Below are 11713 nucleotides of genomic sequence, written 5' to 3' on the forward strand. Positions count from 1 at the left end.
AAAATAATAATACATATCTTTAAAACATATGACAGGTTATTTGATATATACAATAGATCTTTAAGAGTTTTATCTTTTATTATACACCATAAAATCACAGAATATGCATAGTTTCGTTGATGATAGTTGGAAATTTAAGAGAGCAGAATGTTCTTCTTAACATACAGTAGATTCGCACTTTAGCCTTTATCACATGAATCTCATGAAAAAAAAAAGAAATTATTAATGAGAATAAATTCCCTACACGAACACTTGTTATATGGTGCGGATATATTATCACCGGTATTAGCGATAATTCATTATATATTAAAAGGTAGTGTAATACCAGATTCGTTAAAAAGCGGTAAAATTATTACTCTTCATAAATACTGCAAGGTAATTGACAGGGAGGAATCAGTTTACTATTCATGTATCTTGTATTCATAAATGGATTGACACGCGAGTTGGAAGATAGCGCGAATGGCGTTTGCATTTAAACTGTAGGAAAACGATCAAAAAATATAGCAAACAAACGTAGCTTGGATTACCTTGTTTTGTACAACAAACGATTTTATTTTCTTAAATAATGCAAAATTTAAACAAAAGTTTACACCTCACTTGATCAGTGCAAAATGAACATTGACAAAAAACAACGAAACACAGGCTAAAACAAGAAGGATAGCATATAAAATGCATGTATTGACACGCATAACGCACAATGATAAATAAAATCCCGTCAACATAAACTTTCAGCGTTATTTTACGTTCGCGTAAAGTAGCTGCCAAGCAATGGTCATTTGTGCATATCTTGAGAAGAACCGAATACAATGCTACCTTGAGGAATGTCTGTCTAAATTTACAAAGTTTTGAAAATTGAAATTAATGAAAAATCATTATGACATAGATTTCTAATTGCGTACTTTTGCATGTACTCGTTTTATACTGTGGTAAAATGTGCACGTTTTAGTTAATGCTGTTGGAAAAGTTAATAGATATGTCCGCCAGGACTCCGACACCAAGTGTCTTATTTACATATAAAAATTGCTGAAGAATTCGTAATGGATCATCCTAATGCCTTGGACATTAATTAATAATTTCCCGAATAAACAATGGTTTAACTTTGAATAAGCAAACGATCATCAATTCAGCCTAAGATTTGAAAATTAAAGTATAAGAAAAGACTTAAAAGGCATCAGACCCGTTACAAAAACAAACCAAAATAAAAAAGCACACATGTGACCACGCTTTGCTTTATAAAAGTCGGCTATTAAAGTTTCGAAAGCAAAACAAAATACGGGCATCAATATCTCAGACATCGTATCAGTTTCAAAGATTTATATATCTACATTTTTGAATTTCTTTTTCTAGTTTTTAAAGATAAACAAACCAATTGATTGAACCATTCAGATGTTTTATGACAATGCAATACAATCTATACTTATGTTTTTGTCCAATGCAAAACAGTTCACAATAAGATTGAGACAACGCGTTTACGCATGATTCAATTCGTTCCTGATTCCATGATATCAAGTACCGGTAAACTACGCTTATAATATTTGTACAGTCCATTATTTGTAGACGGAGAACAACGTCTTCCAGTTGAAGAAAATGGAAATAGGAAATATTTTGTAACAAAGCAAGAAATTTAAAATATGTCTCGAAAGGTAAAGCTGATGTATGTGAATATTTTATGTAATTGTATTTTTTTTGACAACTCGCAAAATAAATCGTGTCATTCCGCAGTACATAATGTGTCTTATTCAGAATCATATGAAACTGAACACCCAACAGACTACTTCTGAAATAAACACAATGAACCTGTTTCACATTCTAGAAAAGACTATAAAATCTAAAGCAGTTCTTAATTCAATTTTGTAAGCGTTCATATGTTGTCCTTTCGTTAGTATAATGTGCCAATTCAGTATATTGTGGTGAAGGTAAAACTGTAGCTTCATTTTCATAATGTTGTCCTACTGTTGCATCGGAAATATTTCCCAAGTTTTCATTCCTGTTAAAACAAATATTATACAGATAATACACAATGTATCTTTTAATTCTATGATGTTAATATCTTGATGTTAAAACATCAAAGCCAATTAGTTGTTTCCCGTTTTGCTTGTATCTAGAAATATTGTTGTTTCATAAAGACAAAGAAATATTCGAACCTGAACCCAATCTCATTAACATTGACTGTCTTTCGGGGATTGCTTAAATACATTCCTTAAAAATGTAATTTAAATGCCAATACACAGCACGACAATGGACATTTCAGGAAAATTTAAAAACAAATGAATATATAAATGGCAATTGTAAGTCAAAGATACTTATTGAAAAGAGTAAACTTACGCGTAAGTTCCATTTGCAGAATTTGATGCAGAGCCTGAAATGGGAAGTGTTTTTTTTAAGTTTTGTAAAGCTGAACCTTACTTGTACAAATAAGATGGTTAATAAGAAACGATTAGTCAAAGTATTCGTCACATTGAACATAAAAACATAATCAAAATTGAATGGAATATTTACCTTCTTTTTTGGTTTTCCTTTTATACAAAATGGTTAAGCCTATTGCATAAATAAGCACAACAAAACATACAGCCCCGAGAACTATTGACATCGTATAACTTGTCTCTGTTGTACTTGTGTATATGTCAGATCTGGAATCTTTTAAAAAGAAAGTATAAGGTGTAAAGAACATTTCAGCTTGCTTTGTTTAAGACGGGCGGTGTTAAGTGCTGATGAAATTTTCTTCAACGAAGGTAACGCAGAGTAATCTATAGTAATTGTAGTATTCGGTCATTTAACTTATGAGATACTTGCTTACAAAATAGGATTGTGCTTTATGATGTATGCTTTTATTATGTTTAGATGCAGCAATGTTGTTCAGTTGTACCAATATGTTTGTTTAAATGTATTTGAATATATTCAAAGACATTACCAAACAGGTTTTCAACATTATAAGAGAAACATCTCTATATTGTACAAGCTCAATCTTCAGTCTGACCATAATGTACCTATACGGTTCATTCTTAGTAAATTCATAATGTAATATATGTTAAAGAAGGTACAATAGGAAAGACCAAACTAGCAAAATGTCAAATGTTAACAAAGTCAATATCACTTACGCCGTTTGTCCAAAAGGTGTGCATATTAATTATATAAAAATAAAAAAAGGTCGCAGGTTATGATGTCATTCATTCCGTCCTAAAAAATAGCTGGGCCATACTACGCACCAGATGCATTCGTATTTAAAGAATGTTTGTGAAAATTATATGCCCAAAGTCCTGAATATTTCATGTTTCTCAAATATTCTAACAATTAAATTCCTCCGACACGACCTTCCTACATATTGATTTATGTCACTTTTTAATACTTTGGGATCGACAACTTATTATGTTTAAAAATTGATAAATGGTATCTGTCATCTCTTGTACCTGACGAAAATACAATCAATAATGACAGTATTTGGTTATGGAACAACATTGATTATCCAAAAATGTTGGCATGGGATTTTTGAATTTTTCCTTAATCCATTGCCTCCTGACTTATATTTGTTTGTATAGTGCATAGCTTAAATATATGTCAAACTTAGCCATCTATGTATTTATTGTCTTTTTTGTCATAAGAGTTATTCAAAGAGTAACAGCTAAATTTTGACATGTTAACCTATGATAAAACTGTATTGAAAATTTATAAAATAAAGTATACGATTAACATGTACATTTGTTGGTTGTTCTTGACAAAACTGTTATGAAAAAATATAACATACAATACACGGTTAGCTGCATGGATATTTGCTGGTTATTCATGACACAAGTCCAATATTTCTGGTCGTCTGAGCTATAAAGATTAGTGATTGTTATTATAACACCGCTGTAGCTTGAGCTGAATGTATGTCTTGGTTCTGTTCCAAAACACCTTGTTGGATTACAACTGGCTATGGATTGGGCAGTAGTTATATCTGCAGTGAGGGTGGAGTCAGTCTTATACACCATGACAGTATCAGCATCGCTAAAGTGCACAATGTCACAAACAATTTGTACTTCTCCCCCTTTAACAGGTACCTTGTTGTCCTTGATATGAATTTGTTGCAGAGTACCTGCATAAAAATAAAAAATACTTAAAGTAAAGATAGTGTTCGTCTTAAAAACTGAAAAATGCATGATCCCTCGGCAGCAATGAATATGATATGAAAATTGCAGACCCGATTTCATTGTGTTTGTTCATTAAAGATAAGGTAAAGTACAACGCCCCAACTAATAATCCTCAATAGTAACGTGCTGGAAACAACGCGAAGGACCAGGAAATATAATGGAACTGAAGTGATGAACGGAGCAACTGTTTACAGCTGCAGCATAGTACTTGATTAAGTTGCATATTAAAATCTATTATCAATAAGTCCATAAATCCGTTATGGATAATATAAAATGGTGTCTGGGAATCACTCGTAAAAACTTATGAAGATAAACTGAGCAGTGATAAGCATTATATAAGCGTTAAATATTTGAAACACATTTTGGTTAATATTATGTTCTTAAATGAAATTGCTTTGTCAGATCACGCATAATTTCCTGAAATTATATTGAGATATTTGTAAAGCATTTTTTTTTCTAATGGTATGCAATTATTTGTATTTGTCTCTTTATGATGTATATTTTTTATAATTCCCTACCCTTTTACAAACGCCGCGACTGTTATAGCTTTGTATGATACATATGAATAATTTAGCGTTGCAAATGCAAGTGGGCGTATACGTAATCGATTGAATAAGTAGGGGAAAAAACAAACTCATATTAAAATAATTCAGTGTAAAGACATGCAAATAAGGATTTACAGGTTAGAAGGCCATAACATATAGCAACCTACAAAAAGCAAATAGAAATGGCAAAGAATAGAGTTTGATTATTTTTTCAATTTTTACAATAAATCAAATTTAGATTTTGCATCCAGATATGGTGCTAGTACAAATGTAGGAAAATGCATATTTTGTATAATAGTGTCGTCGAACATATTTTGTTATCTTTTGAAATGCTGTTGTTTTTTGAAGATGCGAAAAGATGTTAACGATGTTAAGAAAATAGATTAACAAAATTATATTCATATCTAAAGTAAATTTGTCTTCAATGGGCACATTTCCCTTAAGTTGTTTTATATAGAGATAAAACCTATGGAAGTGTTTCATTTGGCAATTCTTAAAAATATTGCTTGAGAGAATATATGTCGATAACGCATTAAGATAAATGTTATCCTTAAAAACCAAGTAAAACCGTAGTAGAGGAACCTTTAATTATGATTTTATTGGCAATATGATGTAAGCCCTTTCGCAGATATTTAGATTGTATATCTCTTGTATAATAACATAACCGGTAACTCTTCGGTAGTTTGCAAAACATGTGAAGCATCGTATAGAATGCAAGAGTTAATAATGCAACAAAGAAGATATAAGACTTACCGGGGAAGTGTGTTGTAAATGGTCCTGTAAAAGAATATTTTTGAATAAATGTTAAGAAACATTCATTACAAAAATGCATTAAATTATTTCCAACAAAAGATCTACCAACATTCACTTCAATATCTTATTGACAAGAAATCTTACATAAAAATTATGACAAGATATGCAAGATATAATAACTTGTACAAAAATGATTTAATCAGAAATATCATCGGGTTATTTAGGGGCATTCCCTGATAAGGAATAAATTGACAAAAATGTGCTGAAATGCCCAGATAAGTACAGAACATATACATTGTATATACAATACTGTACATGTAAGTGCGATGCATTTATGTTTGTACAAAAGTGAGAGCTAGAATTAAATGACCAGGGAACAACAACTATTTACTATCACATGACTAGTCAGATGTTTATATCTGAAGTATTTATATCAAGGATAATTTTGTCATTTTGTGACAGGGGAAGCCGGCATTTTTTTAATTTGTCATCATAAAGTTCAAACTTCATAAATTATGTTTTGGAGAAAAACCATCTCATGAGGAGATATTCTTATTGAAATAACGAAACAAAAATATTAGTTGATCGATGTTTTAAACATTTTTATTGGGGTTGATAAATCTGAATGCCGATGTTTTATTAATGAATTAATACAGGTTTCAATTTGATTAGTGTTAGTATTGATAATCTGATCTATTCCATATATAAAATGTCCTTACTTAAAGTAACCACATTAATTGGAAATATTCAAAATTTAGACAAACAAATGTTATGTTATTAGGTAGTGGGTATTGATAAAATCTAACTCACTATTATATTAAAAAACGATAATAAAGTTGTTTTATAACAGCTTTAGCTGGCATCCAATAACTCTGATAAAACCTAAAATCTGTTGTTAAATATAAGTTTTTTTCTACAATGTATGTCTAAGAAAAGGAATTATACATATACTAAAACAAGCATTTGGTTAGTATTTATATGCATTTAGCCTAATTATACGAAGGCTTATGCAAACGTGTATATGTGCGATTCCTTGTACAATAAAACATGAAAAGATAACAACAATAGAAGGAAATGCAAATATTTGTTCATTTAGTTCATAGGTAAAAGGTTTATCTCTTACCATGGTCCCATGTTGAAATTGTTTTAGCTGGAGTTGTTGTATCTGTCAAAAATAATCACAAATGATATTTAAACGCATCATTCAGTTTCTGTGTTTCAAAATGTAGATAATTAAGAATATTTCCTGTTTTCGTCACATTGAATTTTGAAATATTTAAATTTAATAAGAAGAAAACAAAAATAAGAGTATGAAATGGTATTTGATACAGACCGTACATGTTTATATACGTGTAAATACATTCAATGGATATATCTATATTTCTGTATGACAGGAATCCAAGCAAGAGAAAACTAAAAGTAACTTTAAAACAATACTCGGCCCAAGTTATACTGGTTATATTGAATCATGTAATTTCTGACTTTTCGATACATCAGGGACAAAAATCCAGGATACATATTACATTATAAGCAAATCTTGCATAAAAATTACATTATAATTTCTTGTAGCTCAGACAATAATACAACAATATTTTCTTCAAATAGAAGGAGAATTATAAGCATGTTGATTTTGTTTCCTTTATAACATCCTACATTGTAACATTCTAAACGAGCATGTTACCCTCGGACCACCGGCTTTAAAAATAGTAACAAGAAAATGTCAGAAGCAAAAAAAATGATTCTAAATTATAATTTTCGTTTTGTTTTGTAATTCTTAAGTGAACCTTTAAAGTTTACGATAGATGAGTCATACGAAAATATATAGTGTTTGACTTAATGAACTTATGCATTTGAAATATGCAAATCTTGGAAACTTGGTTACGTTTTCAGATATAGCCTTTAAGATGTGAAATAATGATTGATTTAGTATTGATATCAAGTTTGATGAAACTACTCTTTATATTGCTTGATAAACATATATTAAACATCATCCTGTACTTCACACAAAATTGTTAATTCCCAAAAGAATTTTAAAAATCACATAAACAAGCCTATGGTTTATATGTTTATGCATTTAGCCTTATGATACGAGGGCTTACACAAGGTGTGTAAATATAAGAACTATAGAATGAAATTCAAATATTTGTTTGATGAGTTCGAAGGTAAAAAGGTTTATCTCTTACCATGGTGCCATGTTGAAATTGTTTTAGTTGGAGTCAAAAGAAAAGTTACAAATGGAAAATATTAAATTCAAGCAAAACGTCAATACGTTCCGGGGAGAAACTTTAACGTTTAGAATAGGGTAAAAGAAAATATATGACTAAAGGCGTTCTGCTCTCGCACGACAATGCGCGAGCTCACACAGTCAAAGTTGCGATTGCTGCTGCATCGGACTGCGGCTTGTAAAATATTGAGATATGACGTATGGTAAGTGTTCATTAGTAAGCATTCACAAAATTAAATTGGCCAACAGCAGTTCATTAATATTTTTTTAAACAACATCTTTTGAGAAAATAGGTTTGTGAAAATACAATTGATTACGTTTTTATGCGTTAGTTGTTGATTAAGAAATAACATCGGCCTGAGAGGTGTATATCAGCTATTTATCACCGGGTTTGTCGTTTTGATGCGAAAAAATTGACCGCTCAGGCCTACGGCCGTCGTGGTCAATTCCTACGCATCAAAACTCCAAACCGGTGTTTCGATACCGAAGGCCAAAGTTATTTCGATTCTAACACGATAAAATAAGGAAGATCACTAGTGTTATTTTTTCAAGCGGAAACAACTTCCGGTGCCGATTTTCGTATAACGCTGTTCGACTTTTGCACCCTACTGTTGCGAAGATATAGAAATAAATGAAAAAAAGAAAAACAACGTTTCTTTATCAAGTCAACAATAAAAACTTACGTCGTATTATGCATGCATAAGTGCCCCATTTATAATTCTTGTATGTATGAAATAACTTCAGCTTGTTTATGAATGAGATGTTTATTTAGGATGAAATTATTGGACAATATCATAATCGAACCAAAAAGTAGCCGAGGTTATAACAAATGTTATACATTATGTAGAACAATCAACCATGATTCTTTAACAATGCCTAACAATTACGATATTCTTGCAAAAGTATACAAAAAGACTTCTAACGGGACAAACAACTAGAGAGTCGCTCCGAGTTATCATTCCATCCAATCAGGCGAACACGCTGTCATTTTGTCGGGTTAATTGTCTTGATTTGTTTGTTGATAAGTAAAGAGGAAAATAACAAAATGGACAAAGGAAATGGAAAAATGGATTATCATTTTTTTCTCTTTTGACTCTCAATTAGATACCGATTTAAGACCACTTCTTCAGTCTGTTTTTTGCTTATCTCGTCATATAAGTGCCCATTTATATACTATTTTATATAATTATACACAATTACCAGTTACGGTTAATATAACTGTATGTACTCCTAATGCTTTATACGAACAACTGTAGTCGCCGGAATCATTTCTTTCTGCATGATATAGAACCAAATCTTTCTTATTACTTGCATATTGCAATCTGCCTGCAGCGGGCGCCTGATGACTTATTGTTTCAGAGGTGTCATCCTTGTTTGTATATTTCATTAACTGTGGTGGACCTCTCCATTCTGGTAAAGTGAAACTTCCTGTCAAAGTACAGGCGAGTGTAACGTCATCACTTTCAAATACTGTAACTGATACTGTGGTCGTCTGGGCTTCAAAATATTTAACATGAAATAAGATAACTGTAAGATATGTAATTCATATTCATATTTAAGTCTCCGTTCACAGTCTCGTGAGTTAATAATGCTTGTATTACTCACCTACTTTAAATAAATAGTTATACATACAATAACCTGCAAATATGTTACGCGTCCAATCTCATAATTATTGCATTTGTTGATTTTAAGCTACATTCTCATCAAGAAGTGTAATGAACCAAAATCGTTTAAGAGATAAGCTTTTGTATAGCTTTATTTCCGAAACAACCAACGTGAATAATACACATTATATTTATAGAACATCGTTTTTGGACAATTCAAAAGAGAAGACAATTAAAGGGGACGACGGAAAGCAATTAATCCAAAATGAAACTTTTATGTCTTATAAAATAAACTAAATGTTACGTCATGATACATATGAATACTATTATTTGTAAACATTTTTGCCTTTGATAAAGAAAAAAAAGATATTATTATTAATTTTACATGATTACTACTCTTTCTCCTCATTAAATGACATGTATTGCGATGTTAAAAAAACAATCGCCTTCTATATCTTAATCATAATTCATATAATACGATAATTTGAATATATTTATAATAATAACTGAATGGTTTCATTCTTAAAAGAAAACAAACAAACAGAAGAGGTATTAACATCGCACGGCCACACTTATGTAACTTGCGGAACGGCAAATAATATCCAAAAAAAAAGGAATAACTCGTAAAATATAAATACAATGCTGTATGTGTAAACAAATAACATAAGTTGTTTTTCTGTTTTGAATTTGTAGGGTGAACAGAATGTTTAAGTTAAAGACCAAATGTATTCTATGCAATGATTGATTGTGTGCCATTGAATATGATGTGATATTTACCTGCAAATGAAATATGACTTTCTGGCAGAGAATATCACATCATATCCAATGGCTCACTAGTCAATAATTGTTTTATTATATGAATAGGCTATAAGAATTCTAAAAAACCTAGAAAGTGCATGTACACTTTTGCCTCTTGCGTTGAAGCGCGGAAAACACACGCACTGTCAGACGTGCAACAAATACAAGAACGCTGCGCATATAAAAGTTATTCAAGTTTATACTCATTACTACAGTGTAAGCTTTAAACGTAATGTTATTTAAATCGGGAAATGTGCCGGACAGAACAAAACGCAACAATTATTTTTAATAAGCATGCGAAATTAACAGTCTACAATATATTGTCCTGAACCTATTTTTAGACATGGAAAATCAAATGCAGCCAGTGAATATGATTCTACACCCAGTGAATATGATTTTATTAAAAATTCCGTTGACATCAGTTTGGACCAATGGTATTGCAGCTATATTTAGATCATATACTAAAATGTGTTAAAACTGATTTGAAACAATTCACTGTACTTACATATCACAAAACTAAACACAAAGTTAATGTTTGAAGTGAATTTTGTTCAGGCCATATTACGAATAAATAAACTTTCGTTGAAGTAATCCAACTTTATGTTTCTTTATAGTAAAACGAGCAAATCTCATCTAAAAGCAACAATCACTTTGCAAATAAGATTTTCTGACAGTTTATATACATCTTACAAAATCACATCTATTCTAATACGTTTGATAACTTTCAAATCTTAAAACATACGAGCTTAAGATTAAATTTCAGCAAAACTTTCCGAAAGGAATACATTTAAGTATCTAATGAAACACAATTCCTCTTGAAATGATTAACCATCTATGCCTATAAAATCAACAAGTGGCTGTGTTACGTTTTATGTGATATCTGATAAGGTACATGTAACACATTTTGAGCTTGATAAATTTAATTAAATTTAGTCTGTGTGAAATTCAGCTTTTAGAAAAGAAATCTTTTTGGCAAGAAATGTTGGAATTCAAATATACAGTTAAACAGTTATTATTACGCTTAAAGTACACAGTCTAAAATTGTAGTCTGTCTACTGCATTTAAGCTCCTGGCCCCGTGTTCACTAAGAAAAGATCAGGATCAGGATCAAGTGATCCTGATTTTATTTTCATTGTTTTATAGTATTAAAATTAATCGTGTTTTGCTTAAAATTAAATGATAGGTATACAAAATGTAAAAAATTGCCGATTTGCAAAGAAACCAAACTATTTTTGGATAAAATCAACAAATAACAAAACAAATACAAAATTTTTTGGATCAAAATAAGGATCAATTTTAGGATCAGGATCAAAATTTGGATCAGCTGTAAAATGCCCGTATCTTGTAAAAATAACAATAAATTTATTCTAAAATTTCATGAACTTGCTATTGCAAGTCCAGTTCTATCAAATTAATATTAGATATTTAATCTATGACGATAAACAATGAAGAATAATAGAGTTTTTAAATTTGATCCTGATCTTGATCCTGATCCTTAAATCTTTGTGAACACGGGGCCTGGTTTCAATTGGCATCTTGTTGTTCCTGGTTCTAAAATATATCATGAATTGTTACAACATTGATGTTGTATTTTATGTTACTTAACTTAAATTCGCTTAAATTAAACAATTTATAAATATGGCATTTACTTGAAGTATTATA

At 30.6% G+C, this 11713-nt stretch overlaps 1 protein-coding gene across 4 annotated transcripts; it reads right to left on the reverse strand.

Annotated features, from left to right (window-relative positions):
- Nucleotides 1–112: 112 nt before the first annotated feature.
- On the reverse strand, nt 113–9383 carry LOC132727505 (uncharacterized). 4 transcript variants are annotated; one of them, XM_060713038.1, is made up of 7 exons: nt 8850–9304; nt 6549–6590; nt 5426–5449; nt 3743–4072; nt 2500–2637; nt 2326–2359; nt 118–1987 (listed from the first exon to the last, which is right to left on the reverse strand). In XM_060713038.1, the coding sequence occupies exons 1-7, from the start codon at nt 9034–9036 to the stop codon at nt 1846–1848; spliced, it is 897 nt and encodes a 298-aa protein (XP_060569021.1). In that variant the 5' UTR covers nt 9037–9304; the 3' UTR covers nt 118–1845. The 4 variants fall into 4 exon arrangements, with proteins under 4 accessions (XP_060569024.1, XP_060569023.1, XP_060569021.1 ...); XM_060713041.1 differs by lacking the exon at nt 2500–2637 and having other exon boundaries at nt 113–1987; nt 8850–9383; XM_060713040.1 differs by lacking the exon at nt 2326–2359 and having other exon boundaries at nt 115–1987; nt 8850–9311.
- Nucleotides 9384–11713: the final 2330 nt, after the last annotated feature.

This window comes from Ruditapes philippinarum, unplaced genomic scaffold (assembly GCF_026571515.1).
Source record: "Ruditapes philippinarum isolate M1 unplaced genomic scaffold, ASM2657151v2 ctg16318_1_1_1_1, whole genome shotgun sequence".
Lineage (NCBI taxonomy): Eukaryota > Metazoa > Mollusca > Bivalvia > Venerida > Veneridae > Ruditapes > Ruditapes philippinarum.